Source organism: Neovison vison, chromosome 2 (assembly GCF_020171115.1).
Source record: "Neovison vison isolate M4711 chromosome 2, ASM_NN_V1, whole genome shotgun sequence".
NCBI classification, from domain to species: Eukaryota; Metazoa; Chordata; class Mammalia; order Carnivora; family Mustelidae; genus Neogale; species Neogale vison.
In genome coordinates this window covers 5356209-5378059 of record NC_058092.1, presented here as the reverse complement: position 1 = coordinate 5378059, position 21851 = coordinate 5356209, and the positions used below count along the sequence as shown (strand labels likewise).

Here is a 21851-nt window from a genome sequence, read left to right as displayed (position 1 = left end):
TCACACACACGTCACGCACAGACATCACGCACACAGAGAGAAAGGAGGAAAGGTGGCAGTGAGTGGCAGGATCAATGCATGGAAGCTGGAGCGAGACTTTAGCTGAGCCCAGTTTTGCCACTTGCTAGCTGCAGGGCTTTGGTCACGCTGTTTAACCTCTCTGATCTTCAGTTTCTCCATCTGGGAAACTGAGGCGATGGTTCTTCAACAGTGCTGTTCTTCAAGCTAGGACAAGGTAGTTCTGTGGGGAGAAAGCGTTCCAGTCGAGGCCAGAGCTGGCCAGCGGGGGAGAGAGGAATTAAGGACGTAATAGAGGAGAAAGTGAAAATGCATTCTTTTTTTCCCTTAAGGAAGACGTGGCTGTCTTCCTTCCCGGCCCTGGGCGGGGAGCTCTGGCCCCAAGACTTAGAGGGCAGGGGTAGAGGTTAGAGCAGTCATTAAGAAAACCTTCCGGAACGGGAAACCCAGCATAGCCCAGGACCTAAGGAGTTAATGGGGGTGGGGAGTGGAGGTGGGGGTGAGCCCCCCCCCACCAGCACCCCTGTGATTGGTGCGGGCATGCTGGGACTTGCAGGCTGGCTGACCATCTTGTGGCGCAAAGGCTACTGGGAAACGTAGTCCCTCGCCAGCCAGGGCCGCAGTGTCCCACGTACCCAGCGGTGACAGCTCAGGAGGTAGGTGACAATGGTAGGGGGCTGGGAGCAGGTGCGGAGCGGGGAAGCCAGGGCAGAGCTGGGCAGGAGGGAGTGGGCAAACTGAGGGCTGAGACCCTTATCCTGTGGCTGTCACTACTGGACACCCCCCTGGCCTGTGGCTGATGCAATGAGGCCTGCTGGGCGGGCGGGAGGACCAAGGAGCAATGGGATGTTTTTTCCTGTCTCCAATGAAAGAGGAACAGGACTGGGGTCCTTGTCCAGGATGAGACACCTCCCTTCCTGGGAATAGGACATTTCCCCCCAAACCCATGCAGACACACCATGGACACCTCCCAGAAAGGTGCCTCCCAGAGAGGACCACTACTGCTCCCCACAAAGGGAGACAGAGCTCTATCCCAGGGGCAGTGGGACTGTGTCTCCCTCTCCAGTAAGGGGAAAAGACGCCCACCTTCCAACTAGTTGACAGGACCCCACTCAGAAACAACTGGATGCCCTTCCAGACAAAGGGTGGTACAACAAATTGTACATCCCTCCAGGGCCAATGAGATGGCCCCTCCCCCTGGAAACTAAAAGGCCCATCTAAGGAGGAGGAAGAGGATGGTCAGGCCTCCTCTACCCTCTCCCTTTACAAGGGCCCCTCTTAGGGAAGGCTGCCCCCCAGCCTTCTGCGGCAGCTCCATCACCTCCTGGGTAACATGTTGACCAAAGGGGGCTCCTATCTGCTGCTCTCCAGGGTGTGTCTGCCCAGCAGGGCTCAGCATGGACCAGTCTGTGGCGATCCAGGAGACCCTGGCTGAGGGGGAATACTGCATCATCATATCCTTCCCAGCACGGAGCTCCCAGCCCCAGCACCCACCCTGACCCTGGGCAGTGGAACGGACCTGTCTATGTATCTGTCTGCTCTCCTCCCTCTCTCTGGCATCGGGGAGAAGGAAACCAGTATTTACTAAGTACTTGCTCAGTCCTGGACTCTGCCCTGTGCTTTAAATACTCTGTTATCCTCCCAACCTACTATTAATTGGGGGTTATCAGTCCCCATGTCACCGATGAGGAAGAATCAGAGAAGTGAAGTGACTCACCCAAGGTCACACAGCGAATCTGGGTGAGCGATGGAAAGGCAGGGAAGGTGGGCTGGGCTGGGCTGGGCTGGCAGAGGCCTGGCCTCGGGTTTTGTTTTGGTTTCCCTTGACCCTACGCAGCAGGCACTACAAGGTGTGCTGTGTGAGGGAGACAGCAGACAGAGCCGCCTCCTGGGACTCGTGCGTCACCGCCCGAAACAAGGTGGCCAGGAACATGCGTAAGTGAGGGGTTTGGTCCTTGCCTGTCAGGCCTCAGGGTTATCCTTCACCATACCCTCCAGCTGGACTTCAGCCATCCCTCTGGGGCCCAGTCTTAAGTCTTAGAGATTAATTATACTAATGATATTTAAATACTTTGAACGTTATATTCTAAGCCCTTCATGTGTATTAGCTTATAAAATCCTCAACAGTCTGATGAAGGAACGCCTCACGCACAGATGACTTCGTGTACTTGCTCGGATCTTGAGCTGCATGCTCTTTCTGCCTGGATTCAAATCCAGGTTTTATTACTTCTGAGCCACGTGACTTTTTTTTCTTTTTGTTTTAGGGAGAGAGCATGCGAGCCAGTGGGGTGGGAGAGGGGCAGAGGGAGAGGGCAAGAGAGCATCTCAAACAGGCTCCACAACACGGAGCCCCACTCAGGGTTCTATCTCCGAGAGTGTGACCCGAGTGTGGCTCAGGGTCACAACATCAAGAGTCGGGACGCTTAATCGAATGAGCCACCCACGCCCCTGAGCCCCATGATCTGGAGCAAGCAAACTCTGTCCCTCAGTTTGTCCAGATTAAAGATTAGAGTGGGTCAGTACACGTAACATGTCCTCAGACCCTGTGAAGGACACAGAAAGTACCCAGTAAATGTTGCTACTAATGCCTACGTATTACACAGAAGCAGAGAGAGAATGAAGACTCCTTATCAAAGGTCTCAGAGCCAGAAAGTGAGCCTCACGGTCTCAGAGCCAGGAGGGAGAGGCATGAGACATTTTCTAATCTACCACCCTCACTTTGCAGATAGCAAAATTGTGGTCAGAGAGGGAAGGGGGCGGCTGAAGTTGTACTGTTGCTGTCACAGGCAATGGCTAGATCACGCATGTGTTTTACACACAAAGCAGGGGACGTCCCCCAGATGAGACATGTTCAGCTTCGAGGACCTATCCATAGAATGGTGGTCTCTGATGGGCACCATGGACAGAGAGGGCATGAGGACTATGCATCGCTGGGCACCACCAGCACGACCCTAGGGACCAAGGAGGGAGTGTGAGCACGTAAGGCTTAAGGGACAGTTAGGGAGCCCCGTCTTCACTGCTGCTTCCTGCCCTTAGTCTCTTCCTGTATACGCATCGGAGGATGGCCATTACGGGGGACGATGTCTCTTTGGACCAGATAGTGCCAGTCTCACGGGATTTTACGCTGGAAGAAGGTGCTACAGGGGCTGGGCGGTATGAGTCCCTCTCCTCTGGGTCCCTGGGTCATGTCTGCCCTTGCAGGGGCTAGGGTGCTCCACGGCTAAGGGCTTTTGCTTTCCCTCCCCACAGTGTCCCCAGATGGCGAACTCTACATTCTTGGTGAGTGGTCCTTTCAGCGTGAGTCCCAGCTGGGACGGGGGTAGAGGAGCTGCAGAGAGAAGAATGGTGTAAAATAAGAGCATGGTGATGTCCTTCCTGTGGCAAGCAGGACGCTGCAGGATCAGGCCCGTCCACCTCTCTGGCCTGGTTCCACCATTTTCCTCCTCCTTGCTGTGCTTGGAATCCTCTGGATGGCTTCCATCACCGTGAACATGACACGCTCCCGCCCCCTCCACCCCCTACCCCACCTCCACCAAGCCCCTGCCCATGCTGTACCCTCCACCTGAAGGACCCCACACCTGCCTTTCACTTAGCCAACTCATCCTTCGGGCTTCAGTCCACACTGGGCTTTCTCCAGGAAGGTTGAGTTGAGCCCCCTGAAATTGTCTGAGCCTCATGCATACCCGTTCCTTTTTCTCATCTTCGCCGGTCTGTGGCACTCACGGTGATTTAATTATCACTGTGAATCTGTTTAATGTTCATCTCCTTGGCTAGACTGCAGTAGTGGGGGCAGTGGTAAGAACAACAGGATATGAACATCTAATCGCTGGTTTTCTTGTGCCAGGCACTGTGCTAGGAGCTTCACAGGCATCACAGGCTGCTTTCCTCACAACTCTGTGAGGTTATTACTGTTGACATCCCTAGTTTATAGACGAGGTAATGGAGGCCGAGAGAAATTAAGTAACTTCGTATGGGTGAACTGCTTACAGGCCAAAGGAGATTTGGGATCTTGGGGGACTGATTCTCTTCCATTTTGGGGCCTCCAGCCTTAGCCCTTGGTTCCTAGAGGCCAAGGGCTCAATTTCCACCTCCCCTGTGTAGGCTCAGATGTGACCGTCCAGCTGGACACGGCGGAGCTCAGCCTCGTGTTCCTGCTGCCCTTCGGTTCACACACCAGGATGTTCCTCCAAGAAGTTGCCAAGGCCTGTCCAGGTAGGTAAGACCCCAGGTTCTCTGGGGTGGGGTGGGGGGCGTTGGCTGGGCACTGACCTACTTGCTGCCAGTTGACTTTCCACCCTTTGGCCCCATACTCCACAGTTTCTGTGCCTTCTCAAAGTTGCTGGCAGGAGGCCAGAGTGCCCTCAGGCCACGAACCAAACATGTGTTTGCATTTCTGGTTTCCCATTTCCAGACCCTAGTTTTACATCCAGCACAGTCCTCTTTGTCCTCCTGGCTCTGGGCAGGGCCTGCACAGGGAAGGCTGTGATTCTGATGCAGAATCTCTTACAAGTTGGCGGTTCAGAAGCTTCTAGAGACCCATCTTCCCTCTCTCTGGCAACCACAGCTGGAACCAAGAGAGGTTGGGTACGTGGGCTCTCCTGCCCTTGAACCCTGCTCTCTCTCCCACTGCAGTTGAGGAACGAGTCTAGCTTTGGCTTAGCAGTGAGAGGTTCATGGTTTCTGGGGAAAAATTTGTTTAGAGCAGGATTTCAGCCAGGCAGGGAAAGGAGAGTTTGTACAGAACAGAGGATTAGCCACAGAACATGCAAATCCCAGCCACCAGGTGCTGGCCTTAGGTGTTACCGATACTGTTACTTGTTTCCTTTCCAGCCACACACCTTGTCTCTGTGGAATGGGGTGGGGGACGCCTCCTTCCATCATGGTCTCACCACAGACACTGACCGTCCAGGGGGTTCCAACTTAGCTACATGGTACGCCAGGAAGGAGACTGGCTTTTATTTATTTATTTTTTTTAAAAAGTTTTTATTTATTTATTTGACAGAGAGAGAGATCACAAGTAGGTGGAGAGGCAGGCAGGGGCCGGGGGTGGGGAAGCAGGCTGCCTGCTGAGCAGAGAGCCCAATGTGGAGCTCAATCCCAGGACCTTGAGATCATGACCTGAGCAGAAGGCATAGGCTCAACCCACTGAGCCACCCAGGTGCCCCAGGAGACTGGCTTTGGGTGCAACCTGGCATACGTGGGAAAAGGAAGTAGAAACAAAATTACGAGCCTTGAATGCCTGGTTAAAGGTTTTGTTGTTGTTGTTTTAAAGATTTATTTACTTATTTGAAAGACAGAGACCACAAAGTAGGCAGAGAGGCAGGCACAGAGGGAGAAGGAAGCAGGCTCCCCACTGAGCAGAGAGCCCAATGTGGGGCTCAATCTCAGGACCCTGGGACCATGACCCAACCCGAAGGCAGAGGCTTCAACCCACTGAGCCACCCAGGCGCCCCCCTGGTTAAGGGGTTTAAAGTTTACCCTACGAGCAGGGGGAATTTGTCTCCAAAGCTTCAACTAATATGGATAACTCATATTATGGTTATCAGTAGTAGATGTAGGAGGGGTAATTAGAAGTCCAGTCCGCTATCTGTTGTGCCATCCTGTAGGAGGGATCATAATAGTTAATAGCAAAGAGCACGGACCTTGAAGCTACACAGCCCCTTGCCTTTGAAACCTATCTTTGCGGATCCTAGCTAGTGTGTGACTATGGGGCAAACCACCTTACCTGTCTGAACCTTGACTTGTAGACTTGTGTATATCAAGAATATCTCCCTCATGAAGTATGAGAATTAAATAGCATAATAGCATAAATAGTTGGAGCTCAGAAACCGGTTCATCTTTCTGTAGGAGAGGGTCCATAACTTAGCCAACATCCACTGTTGATGCATGTGTTCGAACCTTTTCATGCATTACACCATTTTCCTTACCACTGCCTTACAAGGCAGGGGTTAGCAATGCCTCCATTTTACAGATTGGGCACCTGAGGCTCAGAGAGGTGTCTTAGGTCACAGCTGGTAAACCATGGAGTCAGGATTAGACAGGACTAGATAGTCTTCTCCAGAGCTTGAGCTCTTTATGGGTTTTGTTTGCTTGTTTTCAATATTTATTATTTGAGAGAGAGAGACAGAAGGAGAACACGAGCAGGGGGAAAGGAGGAGCAGAGGTAGAGACACAAGGGGCAGCTGACTCCCCATTGAGCACAAAGCCTGATGCAGGGCTCCATGTGGGCTCAATCCATGACCCTGACATCATGACCCAAGTCAGATACTTAACGTACTGAGCCACCCAGGTGCCCCGAGCTCTTGTGATTTGATGCAGAATCTTTTACGAGTGCTTCCTAAGCTCACGCCACTGTATCCCATATGAACGGCTCCATGAAGAAAAACTTTGTTGGGGAGGTGACGTGTAAGCTGAGAGCGGAAAGGTGAATGAGGTTTTTCCCAGGCAGGCAACAAGGGGGAAAGGGCTGTCTGAGGCAAGAGAAGGTTGTTGGGTGGGATCAAATGTGGGGTAGGAGGGTGTGGAGGGAAGCTGAGCCAGAGAGGCCAGCACAGACAGCTCAGGGAAGGGTTTTAACTAACCAGCAAAGACCTTGGACTTTGCCCTACAGCTTTGTGGGAGCTGTAGGAGTTTTAAACAAAGGAATGGCAAGGTAGGATTTGCATGTAGGAAAATGTGCCCATTTCCTGGAAAACTGGTGCTGAAGGGGAGAGCAGGGAGGTCAACGGAAGTGTATTGCAGGGGTTCAGGAGTAAAAAACTTAGGCTGGGAGGGGCGCCTGATAGCCCGGTTCACTTGAGTGCCTGGATGTTGGTTTCAACTCTGGTCATGATCTCGGGGCTGGTAGGGATACAAGCCCCATGTTGGGCTCCATGCTCAGCAGGGAGACTGCTTAAGATTCTCTCTCCCTCTTTCCCTCCTCCCCCCATAAATAAATCTTAAAAGAAAAAAACCAAACAAACAAAACTGAGGCTTAGGCTAGGGCCTGGTAATGGGACAGGGAGCAAAGTGTGCCCTGGAGAGTTCAGACTGAAAGGAATGAAGGTTCCCCCCAGGGGGAATGAGTTTGAGTTGTGTTCACAAATTTACCCCCCAGTGTTTGGAACAGTGCTTGGCACTTGGTAGATCCTTCATGGATATATGTTGAATGCAAGAATAGAAATTGAGGCCGGCGTGAAGATGGAGAGAGAGGAGTCGAGGACGACTTCCCTTTTAAGGCTTAAGTGTGTGTCTATCCACTATCTTCCCTGTTCAGCCTTCTGGGGCCCACACTTGGGACAACCAGCAGGAACCTGCACTGAATCAATTTCTTCTCTGAGCAGTCATCCCATGTGGGACTTCCTCAGGGAGGGGGCCCAGAGAAGAGGGGACTCTCATTGCTGAAAGCTCTTGGGTGTCTGTCTACAAGCCCAACCCTTGCATTTGACAGATAACGGGACTGGAGTCCAGGATGAGGTCTGAGGTGAAAGGTGAAAGGAGATAGGTTTTCTCCACCCAGTTCTTGGTGGATAATGGGCAGCACAAAAGGCCAGGGAGTGGAACTACCTTGGTCAAGAAACCACAGCTAGGGAAAAGAAGCAGCTAATGAAATGAACACCTACTATGTCCCAGATATTTTCCTAGACATCTAGACAACGCACACCAACCACATTCTCCTGTTCTTTCTTTGAGCAATGCTGAAGAGTAGATACCCTGTTTTACAGATGAGTAAACTGACATAGAGAAGGTAAATAACTTACCTAAGCTCATTAATCGATGGAAGTACTATGATGAGATTTGCAACCCCAGGTTCTAACTCATGCCCACGGGGTCCAGAAATTTCAGTTCAGATCCCAGCTCCGCTACTTCCTAGTCGTGAATGTGAACAGTATGTTTTATTTCTTTAGGCCTTGACTTTATCATTTGTACAGTGGAGATATGAACCTCCCTTCCCGACTATTCCAAGAGTTTTGTGAGGATCAGATGAGGTGCAGGATGGGTTAACAGTATGTAAATGCTGAAAAGAATTTAAAAGCTGTGTCTGGCAGTGCCACACTGAGGCCTGGAACCCAAATGTCTTCAATTATGATGCTCTTGCAAATCCAATTCAGTTCGGTCAGGTTTGTGCAGTTTTACAAGACCAGCAAAAGCGCATAGGAGACAAAAGCATTTGGGGCTGAGACAGAACTGGTTTTGAGTGAGAGACAGAACCACTCAAAATTTTCTAGGAAGGAGTGGCAGTCTGATTAAGCGGGAACCAGAAGCTTGTCATTGAGAGGCCTTGTCTTGAAGGCACATCCCAGAGCTAGCACGCTCCTTTCACTTAGAGTGTGTGTTTATTTGGAGTAGTTTACAAGTCGCTGAGGGAGATTATGGGCCATTAAAGCACCCTACCCGCTCCCTACTACTGACAGCTATTTGAATTCCCACTGCCTGACCTTAGACTCTCTGAGTTCAGCTGCCATGGCGTAATAGTTCCCTACCTCCTGAAGTTAGTTGTGAGGATAAGGAGTAACACAAAGGGAAGCGCAGGCATTGGCACATAGTGGTGCGGGTCTAGCCTGGAAGGTTTCTTTTGTTTTCACATTTATTATTGCATTTGAATCTGAAACGCACCGACTGCGCCGGGAAGCGGGCTTAGGGACCCTCCCGGGAGGCTGAGCGACTTGTTCACCGGAATACAGTCATGCAGAGGTGAAACAGGCCCTTCAAGCCCATGCCTCAGCATTCCCTCCATATTCCCGCCACAGGTTTCGACCCTGCGACTCCAGATCCTGAGTTCCTGTGGCTGTCTGGATACAGGTGCACCCGGCCGGAGTTTGAGCCGCCCACGCCATTCGGTTGGAACTCGCCTCCAGGTACCGCGCCGCGGTTCGCCGGAATTGGCGGAGGCAGGTATCCGTCTCGAAACGGCTGGTAGGGATTGGAGGAGATGCGGCTATGGGGGCGGGCACTTTTTCCTGTTTAGGGGCGGGGCTATGGAAAAGATCGGCCTTCGATTGGCGGAGGTGACAAGCGGGGTGGGCCCCTCTGAGGGCGGAGCGGGTGGGGCGGTGCGGGCGGCGTGATGAAGAGCTTGAAGAAGCAGGCAGGGAAATGTCCGCCGCCGCCGGCTCTCGAGAGCGCGACTCTGCAGGTCTTTGGCGGGCTGTGGGTAGCTGGGCTGGGGCTCGGGGCGGGGAGGGGCGACGGGCCCGGGCCTCGGGCGCGCACGGTCTGCGGTTTGGCCGGTGGACGCACTGGGCAAAGACCAAGGTCCTGGTCCTTCGGAGGCGGGGACGCTGGGACTGAAGTTCCGTGGGGATATTATTCTTCGCCGGCGTGGTTGAGGGCAGGCGGAGGGCTGTGTGGTACTTAGGGATCCGGAGGCTGGGGTTGTAGTAAAGCTCCGTTCCTGACTCGCTGTGTGACCTGGGGCCGGTCGCTGCCCCTCTCTGAGCCTCAGTTTCTCCATTCTGACCTTGCGTGTTTGGCTTGTGTTGGGGGTGCGCTCGCCATGACGGTGCTTTCCTTTGGGCGAGGAAGGGTATGTGTATTGGGGCTTCCCGGTTCTCCTGTCCGTCATTGGCTCGCCCGAAGATAGATGGGGGTGATCGATGGGGGTGTGCACAGATCTGGAGTCCCAGAGAGCCCTGCCTACCCTGGGACTGGAGGCCAGGTGAAAGGGACTAGATTCTTTAAACCGAGCCCTTACTGGGGAATGTTGTGCAGCACAAAAGGCCAATTGTTGAGCAGGAGGTAGTCTTTTGGAAAGCGAGAGGCCCAGGGCTGAAGTGTGCGTCAGTCTGGTGCTTTGGGAGGACCTGCAGACCTGGATTTTCTGACCAGCTTCTGGATTTTCTGCAAGGGCCCTCTGGTATGTTTTTCTCCTGGGTGTGCCCATGCGGCACCAGTTACGTGTGAGCTCTGGCATGACCATTGGTACCCATTCGTGCCCCTTTTCTCAGCCATTTGCGAAAGATGAAGAGCCTGTCAAGTAGCTGTGTAAATGTGGCCAGCACTCCACTTGCTCTTATAAGGCTTGGAAACTATGAGGGGCTGGGTGGGGATAACATGTTGCACAAAGTTTGTAAAATGAGAGGAAATTGGGTGAGCAAAGGACTTCCTTAGTGCTTATGCTTTTCCTTCATTGCAGCTGCCACCAGGCGCGGTTGAGGCACCTGAGGGTGCCGACAGTTTGCATCCTTCTTGGGCTTCTCTCGTCTCACTTGAACTACTGCTCTGGAGAGGGCTGTTGCTTCAGTTCCCATGACATTCTGGGCTGTGGTGCTGGGGCTGGTGAGAGCCTACAACTGAGAACAGGCCCAGTGGCCACGGAAGGGGGTGGGTCGTGTGTTCTTGGCCAGCGCCAGGTTGCTGCAGTGCTTCATTCCCTAAGTGGAGAGAGGTCTTCCAGAAGTCCGGACAGCTCTGAAGGCAGCTTGTCCGCCCATGGGTGATAAATGTGCAGGGATCTCAGAATCTTTCATTTCCATTCACAGAACAAAACCTAGTCACATGCTGGTGAGGAATTATTGTCATGGTTTTGGTTTTATTTTTGGTTTAAAATGACTTGGCCCCATCTTTGTACCTACAGTAAGTGGGGTTATGCGATTAATTGCTAAGTTGCTCATGGTAAGATTGGTAAGAGAACACCAAGCCCCTAGTTCTATCTCTCGTCTCTGTTTCCAGAGTTGCTCTGGCCTCAGAGGAGAATCCCTCTTTGGGCCTCCTCTGGATGTTCTGGATAGCTGGGGGCCCCAAGAGAAACAGGTAGTGGATTGGATTCTTCCGATATGCATATGATCAAAATATCCACTTCCTGATAGCCTGAGGAACCAACCTGAGGCAAAAGGCTGCTTTAAAAATGCTACTCAAGAGGCACTTCAGAAGAAACAGGGCTCCCTCAAGGAGCTGACGGTCTAACAGAGAGGTCTGACAGATGTGTTGCTGAAATGTGGGCTGCAGGTGGAGTGGTAGCCTGTTCATCTGATTCTCTTGGGCTAAGAAATTGCACTGGCCTCAGACAAGTAGCCATCACAGGTGGGGACTTTTCTGCTTCACTTATTTGTTCTTGATGGAGCTTTTTCATAAAAAGGAATAAGGACAAATGCCTTCTTAGTTCTATCCAGCAAGAAGGTGCTTTTATCCAGAAAGCTCCTTGGGGTATCCTGCATAGGCCTCTGCACTCATCACTGTCCTTCTGTAAAACATTCACCTGCATTTCATCCTGGGCACATGCAAAGACCTGGAGCTGTGTTCTGGAAGATTCTAAGGTATGCGCTAGAAAGGGAAAGAACTACTCAGACGTGCCATAGGGGCTCTTCTGGGCTGATTTAACAAAGTGGTAATAACAAACAAATTTTGGTCTTTTGAAGTGGTTTTCTTATTTCCATGGTTGATTCAAAATGAGGCAGCTTTGTAGTAACTCAGATTGCAAATGAGATGTGCTGTGAGTATTTTTTCCCCTGGACCCAGGAAACAAAGCATTAAAGTCTGTCTGGCCTGAGAAAGGAAATGAATGCTATTTATATCTCAGGGCAAGCCTAAAGGGTAACCTAGATCACTAGGGTAGAAGCCAGAGAGAATGTTGGAAAAATAACCCCTGGGATGGTCAGTTCCCTCACCCCAACCCCTCTCAGTAAGTAAAATCTCTGTGACCAACATATCCTTTTAGCGTGGAGAAAAGGGATTCTCTTAGATGTTTCTGCAGGTGGGAATATCGCCCATCCTCTCTCTCTGTGCCTTTGTGGGAAGCTCCACTGGCTTCTAAGCAAATGAGTTTGAATCACCTTGTTTCTTTAAACAAAAGAGAACTGTGCTCTTTTTTCTTCCTTCTTTTGTTGTTCCCTTCTCTATTTTCCCTCTTTGTCCCATTTAACCTCATGTTCTTTTCCAGAACAGGAGAGCCCCCCCACCCCTACTTTTCTTTCCCTCAGAAAACAGTTTCTGTTGGAATTCTACAGTGGGAGTCTAGAGCAAGAGAAGTGACCCACAAACATTCACTTAGAAGTAGAGCTCTGCACAGAAAATTCCTCAGGGACTGAAGGTTCAGGAAGAGAGGCATCAATATTTATTAGAGGGAAGACAGTGTTGGAACATAAAAGTTAGCTGACTTGCATGTTTTCTTTGCTGCTTAAAATATACTGTAACAAATTTGTAGGCTTTACCAGCGATGATGCTTAGGCTAGCCGAAGGTGGCAGAAGCTGGATGAATGATGAGGATTTGAACAATGTGTGTGGCTAAGTGGCCTGGATATTTTAATATTTATTTTCCTTATTTCACCTTGGTATAATATTAGCTGTGTCTCTTGATTTTCCTTTCTTCCATCTATACAAGGAGAGTAAATGTTTGTCTCTTAAAAGGTTACCTCTGAATTATTTAGTTAATTTATTTAAAGATTTTGTTTATTTATTTGACACAGAGAGAGCATTAGCAGGGGAGCAGCAGGCAGAGGGAGAGGGAGAAGCAGACTCCCTGTTGAGTAGGGAGTCCCAGGACCCCCGAGATCATGACCTGAGCCAAAGTTAGATGCTTTACCGACTGAGACACTCAGGCGTCCCTTTGTTTATTTACTTATAAATATTTATTTATTTGAGGAGAGGGTCAGAGGAAGAGGGAGGGAGAGAAACTCTGAATTATTTAGAGGTGCTTCCTTTTGGGAAACACATTCAGGAATTGCAAATGCGCACTTCCCAGAGCTTAGAAACTGGCTGCTCTCTTCAGGGCCTATCCTAGGCTGGTTTCTTTCAGGTAACCACTCATCATCATCTTTCTTCTGCTCTCCCTCCTGTTTCCTTTCTGTTAATACAGTCACTAAAAACCTCAGTCATCCTGGACTCTTCCCTCTCCTCTCCTAATAACCACATTCTATCCATTCTTTTTCTGCAATTAAAAATTTTGGAAAATTAGGGACGCCTGGGTGGCGCAGTTGGTTAAACGACTGCCTCCGGCTCAGGGCGTGATCCTGGAGTCTCAGGATCGAGTCCCACATCAGGCTCCCAGCTCCATGGGGAGTCTGCTTCTCCCTCTGACCTTCTCCTCGCTCATGCTCTCTCTCACTGTCTCTCTCTCTCAAATAAATAAAATAAAATCTTAAAAAAAAAAAAATTTTTTTTGGAAAATTAAAAAAATTTTTAATCCCATAGTTCATATAAGTAGCCTCTTACCTGAATGAACCCAGTGGCTTCCCTACAAGCCTTCCTAACCTTAAGCCTTCTCCGTAGGGATCTCCTTAGACTCTAAATTTTATCATACCCTACTATTTTGTATGTGAACTTGAGTGTTTTGCCACTTCCTCTTGTCCACATGGCTGTTCAAGTCCTGCACAGCCTGGCTTCAGCCCCCTGTTATCTTATCTCGTCTTATCTGCCCCCCTCACCTTCATTTCCTCTTCTTCAAACTTGACTGCTTGTAATTTTTGGATAAAGCCCTTTGCATTTTCATCTTTGTTGACTGATCGTTCAGCTACATTTTTACAAGCTTGAACTTGCTGTTCTTAGCATTTTTGCATCCTCCCCCCCCCCCCAAATGCCAGCCAGATTCAGCCTTGCACATCAGTAGGTACTCAAAAAATGTCTGTGACTTTGAGCTATAGCGACCCAGGCAGTTCATCCCTTGAAGTGCTTAGTCACGTGAGCAGCTCCTGCCCCCTTCCTCTCTGAGCATGCCCTGAACTCCTCTTCCCTCCCTTCCTGGTTTGGTCTTGCCACTTCTCTTTTAGCTGTATGGCCAGACCCAGACAGTTCACAGAAGGTCCAGCGAAAGGAGAGCCTGGAGGGAAAAAGTTACGTCATCTGTCCAGTGGTCTGTCACCACTATAACGTATTGCTGTGAAGTGGTTGCACTGGAGTCTTCCTCCTTGAAAGCTGAACTGGGGGGCGCCTGGGTGGCTCATTCAGTTAGGCATCTGCCTTTGGCTCAGGTCACGATCCCAAGGTCTTGGGATTGAGCTCCCTGCTCAGTGGGAAGCCTGCTTCTCTCTCTCCCTCTGCCTGTGGCTCTGCCTACTTGTGCTCTCTATCTCTCTGTCAAATAAATAAATAAAATATTAAAAAAAAAAAAAAAGAAGGAAAAGAAAGAAAGAAAGCTGAACTGGTCATGGTTAGCCCTTGCCAACCCAAGTCGGATTTGCACAGGGTACAGATTGGAGCTTGAATACAGGGCTTGTCGGTTTGTAGGACACAGGATATGTTTTTAGAGATCTCTAAAGGGAGAAAAGAAAAGAAGAGAAAATGAAGAAGCATAGTTATTCAACTTTTTTTTTTTTCTAAAGATTTTATTTATTTATTTGACAGACAGAGATCACAAGTAGGCAGAGAGGCAGGCAGACAGCCTGATGCGGGGCTCGATCCCAGGACACCTGGATCATGACCCGAGCTGAAGGCAAAGGCTTTAACCCACTGAGCCACCCAGGTGCCCCTAGTTATTCAACTTTTAATAAAGTAACAGAACTGTTTGGGTGGTGGCTAGGCTGAAATAGGAAAAATTGATTCTTTCCATTGTTTGTAATGCTGGGTGCCCTGTGTTACAGGCTTTTCTCCAAGACTTCCTGCTTTGTGTGCTATTTACATAGCTCCTCCCACCTTTTTTTTTTTTTAATAGACTCCATGCCCCACATGAAGCTCAAACTCAGGACCCCAAGATCAGGAGTCGCCTGCTCTTCCTACAGCCAGCCAGGCGTCCTCTAGCTCCCGTTTATCATAGAATAAAATCCAAGCTCTACATGGCATTCAAAGTCTTAACACCTTGGCTATATATTACTAGTATATATGTATTACTAACAAATCCTTTAAAAGAAAAATTTGTTTATAAAAATGTATGTGAACTATTATTATTTTCAGTTACCACTTATTAAATGCTTACTATGGGACTGTGGGTCTCACATGTGCCATAAAAGTACAGTAAGAGGATATTCATTTCTCAGATGGAGAGATTGAGACTCAGAGAGGGTAGGTAACATGCCTGTGATCACTCACGGGTCAGTGACAGACTTTAGAACAGAACTCCAGCTGTCAGTTTGAATCTAATGCTTGAGCCCTCATCCTTTCATCTCCCCTAATGCTTCTGAAACGAAATTTTTCCTTCCTACTTGTTTATCCTACTTATTATTCCTTTTTTCTGAGGATATCATAATGCCATATCATTGTACTGAAATTATTTCTTTTGCCAGAAATGTTTTCTGAACTTCACGTTTTTCTGATAGTTAATATAGTTTACTGGTTAAAAGCACAAACCCTGGACCCAGATTCCCTGGGTTTGACTCCTGGCTGTGCCATTTATTATTTCTGTGTTCTGGGGCAAGTTACTGAAGATCTTTGTATTTACTTTCTGGTCTGTAAAGTGCAGATAATAATAGCACTTACTGCTGGAGTAGCTGTGAAGATTAAATAAATGGAGAGCATTTAAAGCCATGCCTGGCATGTAGTAAGCCCTGAGTATTTGCTATTAATATCATTCACGATAGTGGTTCTATCACTGTCATCATTAACACAGCCTTGACTTGGATTCTGGGTAGTTGGATCTGGATCTGTTTATCTTCCTGTCAGTTGAGTGTATCTCTCTCTCTCTCTCTCTTTTTTAAGATTTTATTTATGTATTAGACAGGAGAGAGATCACAAGTAGGCAGAGAGGCAGGCAGAGGCCGGGGGGGGGACGCAGGCTCCCTGCTCAGCAGGGCTCAATCCAGGACCCTGAGACCACCACCTGAGCCAAACGCAGAGGCTTAACCTACTGAGCCACCCAGGCACACCAGCTGAGTGTATCCCTTGCCACTATGTGTTGCTGTTGTAGGCTGTGACAGTACACAGCATGGCCCCCTGTGTACGCAGTGCAGTGTCACTGATAAGAACTGAACCAGCTCACTCACTGCTGACAGTTTGAATCGTGAGGTATTTTTCTCCCATGGTTTTGCCGGTTCTTCTAGTGTGCTGGAAAAGGAATGCGAAGGCCAGTAGCTGAGAAGATAGGAAGGGTCCTCCCAGACCTCTCTGGTAGATGCTCAGCAAGGGTAGGGCATGGCCTCCACCCAGCACTAACAGCCACACACCCACACACCCGGTGGACAGTGGACACCATAGTAGTACTTTTGCGTTGCTATCCAGACAGACTCATAGAGAGCTCACCTCTGCAAGTTGGCAGTTTCATCGAAGATGTTGTGCTCGTGCTTGCAGAGGGGGAGACTGGAGGCAGGCAGATCTGGGCTTTAATGTCACTTGTGCCATTTACTGGCTTGGTTCTGTGTCCTTGGGTGTGTCTGCTCTCTGCTGTGGGCCTCAGTATCCTTATTTGCAAAAAGAAGCCAATAATTGGAAATAACAGAGAAGCACTTAGGAGAATCCATGGCAATTAGAGGGTACTTGATAAATGGTAGGCTTTATGATCAGGGCAGTGGGGGATTAGGAGTGTTGTGGGGGCAAGTGGGAGAGGGAAAAGCACTAACTGTTTCTGCTCGTCTGCTGTGTACCAAGCATTGTGCTAGGCTCTTGACCCAGTTAGATTTCATTTGGTTATTCCTTTGGCTTCTCTGTAAGTTCGGTGGTCTCATCTGCATTTTCAAATAAGGAAACAAATTAAGTAACTTGCTTGAGGTTTCATACAAGGTAATGAATGGAGTCAGTGACAAAGCCAGGGCTGTTTTATTCTAAAGCCCAAGACTTCTTTCCCCAAACACTCTAATTTCTCTTAGAAGGCCACACAAGTTCTATGGACAAGAAGGTCTCAAGACGTCGGAGAAATGAGACCCGGGACTGGCATGGCAGTGGGAGTGGGCCATGTGAGGGAGAGGGGCTTCACTCTAGAGGCAGGTGTGAGGGTGGCTTACACAATGAACCTGGCGGTATAACCTGGCCGTTGTGGCTGTTTTGATGGGGCTGTTTCTAAGTGGTGGAGCCGTGAGCTGGGGAGGAGGGCCAGTTTGTAAAGGGCCTCATCTGCTAGTCCAACCAGTTTGTATCTTAACCTGCAGGCAGCAGTGCAGCACTGAAAGCTTTGGAGCAGAGAGACAGGAAACCAGAATTCAGTCTGGCCACCTCCAGACACAAAGCTGGGTAGGGAGAAGGGAGAAGATCCTGTAGTGGGAGCTCTTGCGGTGACAAGTTGAGGAGAGGTTGGCCTGGGAGAAGGCAGCCTTAGGAACGAGGCCATCAGCTCTGGGGGCCCAGTGAGAGGGTTGAGCGAGGGGGTTGAGTGGATGGCAGGATTGTATCCCCACTGGGCTGGTGGGGACAGGGCAGGTGCAGGTGACAAGGGATAGCTCAGGGAGAGAGGGTCAAGCAGTCCAATGACCGCTTTCCCTGGGACAACATAGGACATCGGGTGGAGATGTAGACGGTGACAGGACTGCGCTCAGGCAGAGCTGGACAGCTCCGTCCGGAGTGGACTGTGATGATTGAGGATTCTCGTGGAAGAGAAGGAGCGCGACCATCTGCACGACTTTCTCTGGCAGCCACACGTGGCTATTTACATTTCATTTAGGTAAATAAGATAAAAATCCAGTTTCTCATTCTCTCTCTGAACATTTCAAGTGTTTCAGTGTGGCTAGTGGCTATTGTTTCAGGCAGTGAAGTTGCAGAACATTCCTGCCATCACGGGAAGTTCTGTCGGACTGTGCTGGTCTAGATCTTGGGGAGTACTTCCAGATAACTAGGGGACTTCTAGGAGGAAATGGAGCAAGAGGGGGAGATAGAAGGGGCAACCGAATTAAGAAATAATGTTGCTGGGGAAAAAGAAAAAAGAAAGAAAAAATGTTGCTGCCTCATATACAATTCTGGAAAGAAGTTTGGTACTTGGATTTGGGTTTGAATTTACTGTTTTTTCCTCCTGTGATGTCCTGTTTGAGAAAAAATCCCCCTCCCCAGGTCAGTGATAGGCCTGGCCACAAGACATTGGCATTGAGACCTTGCCTCCTGTCTTGGTTTTGAAGATTGGGCCTTCAGTAGGTCTGGTTTGGCTTCTAGAGCTCTTTTTGGCCTTGCAGGGAGGAAGAGGCTCTAGTTAACCATAGGAAGAGAAGATGGCAACCATAGAGGGCAGATACACTGTTATCTCTGGTCAGTGGAGGAGCCTAAGCTTAGAGAAGTTAGTGACTTGAAGTTAGTGACTAGAAGTTAGTGACCTGCCCAGAGTCATAGAGCTAATGACTGGCAGAGTCCAAAATGGAATCTGGGTCTTCAATTTCAAAGCCTGTGATAGATGTATATAAATAAAATACACATCGTAGCTAACTTTGAAAGTGCCTATAAGCAAAAAGCAAACGAAGTCCTACCTCGGAGAAATGACAACTCTCGACCCTTTGGTTTCTCCCCTTCCAGGCTCTCCAATGTGTGTACATGTATGTCTGTAAAATGTATAGGTATATTTATAAGCCTGTTTTATGTGTGCACATACATATACTCTATTCCTTTCTGATGTGTGTAGCTTTGTCAGGCCATGCATGCCCTTAACTACCATCTTCATTCCCTTATCAGCAGTTCTGAAGTCCTAAGAGCTCCAAAGACTGAAAATTTTTTTTTTGCAAGTTTGGCCCAAGCTCAGTTTGGCAATAAGACTTGCTTGGACTGACATGAGGCTATTTATAGGCTTTCTTTATCCCACCTCGTATGACTACTCCTAGGTTGCATTGTGGAATTAAAGTGCTCGATTCCTTGGTGTCGCCTCAGACTCTGCTGGGGGTATTGTATTATAGGCAGCGTAGGTAACATATTAGCTTTCCAAAGTCCCCCAAATGATGGGGTACCTGGCTGGCTCAATCGGTTGAGCATCTGCCTTCGGTTCAGGTCATGATCCCAGGGTCCTGGGATCGCATCCTGCATTGGGGTCCCTGCTCCATGAGGAACCTGCTTCTCCTTCTCCCTGCCCCCAACTAGTGCACTCTCTCTGTCTCTCTCTCTCTCTCTGTGTCAAATAAATAAGTAAAAAATCTAAAATAAATAAATTAATAAAATCCCCCGAATTACGAATTCCAAGGTCACCTGGAATTTGGGTTTCAGATCAGGAATTGGGGGACCTGTTTTAGGCTCTGTTGCTGCTTGGGCTAAGGAAGGGGCCTCCAGGGGCATTGTCATCTGTTTAGCCACATATGGGAGAGGGGGTGTGTTTCTAAGCTGTGCAGTGCAATGCACAGAATTTGCAAGAAGAACAACACTTTTGCAGTTTTATACACCAGATCAAGCTGTTACTATGGTTGACCTACTTCCTCCGTAGGCTCTTCAGGGACATGGTGTCACTTGTAGGTGTGAAAGATGGTCATCAGGAAAGCACCCAGGGGCACTTGGGTGGCTCGGTTAAGCGTCTGCTGCCTTTGGCTCAGGTCACGATCGCAGGGTCCTGGGATTGAGACCCAGTCGGGCTCCCTGCTCAGGGGGGAGTCTGCTTCTCCCTCTCCCTCTGCCTGCCACACCCCTTGCTTGTGTTCTCTCTCTCACTCTGCTCTCTCTCTCTCAAACAAATAGAAATCTTTAATTAAAAACAAAATTGAATTTAAATAAAAATAAATAAATAAACAAATAACCAGAAATAATGCTGAACTTGCTCTCTGCCCTGTGGCTGTTTGTTCAACGTGTGTCTACTGGCTGCCTGATATGTTCCATAAACTGTGGTGAGCCGAGGGCCACAGAGAAAAAGCAATTCCTGCGCCCGGGAAGCTTGTAGTCTAGCTGAAGAAGGGAGGCAGAAGGAGTTAAACAGTTTTTGTTCTGTTATGACAAATCCCTTGCCAGGGCAAACCCTGGGTGTGTGAAGATACGAGGGCCAGAGAAGACCTTTTGAAGGAGGTGAATCCCGAGCCGGGTCTGCAAGGATGACTGAAACTCACCCCGTGGTGGTGGGATTGGGCGGTGATTAGGGTCGGGGGTGTGGGTGAGGAGGCAGCATGCAAAGAGAGAAGTCGTTTTGCTGTGACTCGTTTGGGGGAGGATGGCAGGAGATGGGGCTGGAAAGGGAGTCTGGGCTGATTACAAAGGTCTTTGTATGTAATACTCTGAGGTTTGGGGTTTATTGCACGGGTGATAGAAGTTATTGTGGGATTTGAGGCACAGGAATGACCTGCTCAGATTTGGGTTTTCTTCAAGATGGTGGCAGAATGGACTGGAGAGGGGGAGATCATGGAGGCGGGGAAGTCACTGAATGTGCTTTCCAGAAACAGTAAGAGCCTAACCTAAGGCATGGCCGTAGGGATAGGGAAGAGGGTCAGATATAAAAATATTCAAGAGAGAGGATTTATAGAACTTGAAGGACAAACATGGGAAGAAAGGGAAAACCCAGATGTCAGCTGTTAGATTGGCTGACAAAGAAATGGAGGTCTGAGGTCGGAAAAAGGGCAGAGTGGGAGTAGGGAAGCAGGAGAGGAGGAAGGACAGGAAGCTGTGGTCAAGAAGGAACCATGGGGCTACATGATGGTAAATTTGGCAAAGAGCCGCTGACAGCCAGCTTCCGTGCTAGATTCAGGGGAGAAGAGATTCCGAGAAGACTGCCTTGTGGCTGGAAATCCCCCAAATCATGCCTTAAAGTTTCCATGCACGGAGTGAGGAATGAAGATGTTCTTGTCCTTGCTGGACTGGGTCCTGCGGCAGACACAGCGATGTAGATCTGCAGGGCGATTTTCAAGTCCACTCATGGACAGCAGCTGAATCCATCGGGACATGCCACTTGTCCCCAGGAGATGTCCTTTCAATCTGGCTGTTGGTAGGAACCTCCCCCTCAAAACAAGATCCTTAGGAAGCACTGATGCAGGATCAGAGCTCTAACCCTTAGTCCCTAATTTGCCTTGGCCCATCATAAAGCCACTGAAGTTCCTACTTTGTAGACGAAGAAACTGAGACCCAAAGAAGGAACTTGTCACACAGGAAGATAATGCCACAGCTAGGCTTCAGCTTACGTTTCCTGATACTTGCTTGCATTTAACACTGTAGTAGTTACTAAGCCAGGCGCTGATCCAGATACCTGGGAAAGAGCATGAGGACAAGGCTCCTGCCTTCCAGAGCTTACCTTTCAGGGGGCATAGCCTCCAATAAGCTGAGGAATACTTACGAGATATGATATCAGATGGTATTAGTACTAAGAGGAATGAGGTAACAGGATTGTGGTTCCCAGATAGTATGCTGTGGCTCCCCGGCGCTGTGCAGGGAATTCACGGTGCGACACGTCAGAGTTGGGACACGGTGTGGGACACGTCCCACCGTGGGACATGACAGAGATACCTGTCGTGTCTGCCATGTCGTGACCTTCTAGCTCAAAGTAGTTCACAGCTTCAACATTAGATGATGCTGCGTTTCTTTTGGTGACACGGTGTCTTTGCGAAGCTGGGTTGGGTGGTTGCTGGGATCACAGGCAAGTACCAGGCACAAATCAATGTGGCACATCGTAAGCCGTGTCCCCTTGGATTCCAAGGTTTGAGAGGGTATGCAGTGCCCAACCTGCATAGCCACCTCCTTAGTCGGTAATTCTGATTATTTCAAAGGAAATACAAATAGTATCTTTTCCTCCTATTTATGAGTATTCATTTTCAAAGTGCTACTTAAGTTGTTAGAAGTTAAATAATCAGCGATTTTATTTTGGTCCTAACTACTTGAACAGCACTGGTCAGTACTTCTTTTGGCCTATAGGCTCTTTGAAAAAAATCATTGTGGTAGTAAGGGTGCTATGGACAGAGGAATCTGGAAGCTCTGGAGTAAGGGGATAAAGTGTCATGGGGTTGGTGGGGTGCTGTTTAGATAGGGTGGCATGGCCTCTGAGATCTGAGCAGAGCCCTGAAGGAAATGCAGAGTCATGCAGAGATCTGAAGGAAAAGCATTCCAGGCAGAGGGATCCGCAAGAGCAAAGTCTCTGAGTTAGGAGTGAGCTCGACATGCCCGGGAATAGCAGGAAAGGAGATGTG

At 49.2% G+C, this 21851-nt stretch overlaps 1 protein-coding gene across 4 annotated transcripts in view; it reads left to right on the top strand.

The window, feature by feature from the left end:
* The first annotated feature begins 592 nt into the window (after window positions 1-592).
* Window positions 593-21851, top strand: part of LOC122899408 (type II inositol 1,4,5-trisphosphate 5-phosphatase) — a 47112-nt gene continuing 25853 nt past the window's right edge. Inside the window, exons 1-7 of one of the 4 annotated variants that reach the window (XM_044237076.1) lie at window positions 593-674; window positions 1390-1472; window positions 1859-1953; window positions 3055-3152; window positions 3268-3297; window positions 4120-4230; window positions 8748-8888. In XM_044237076.1, the coding sequence (XP_044093011.1) occupies window positions 1416-1472; window positions 1859-1953; window positions 3055-3152; window positions 3268-3297; window positions 4120-4230; window positions 8748-8888 (532 nt within the window). In that variant the 5' untranslated portion in view covers window positions 593-674; window positions 1390-1415. Of the gene's footprint in view, window positions 675-1389; window positions 1473-1858; window positions 1954-3054; window positions 3153-3267; window positions 3298-4119; window positions 4231-8747; window positions 8889-9050; window positions 9134-21851 lie in introns of those variants that run through there. The other 3 variants (XM_044237079.1, XM_044237078.1, XM_044237077.1) reach the window with 3 other exon arrangements.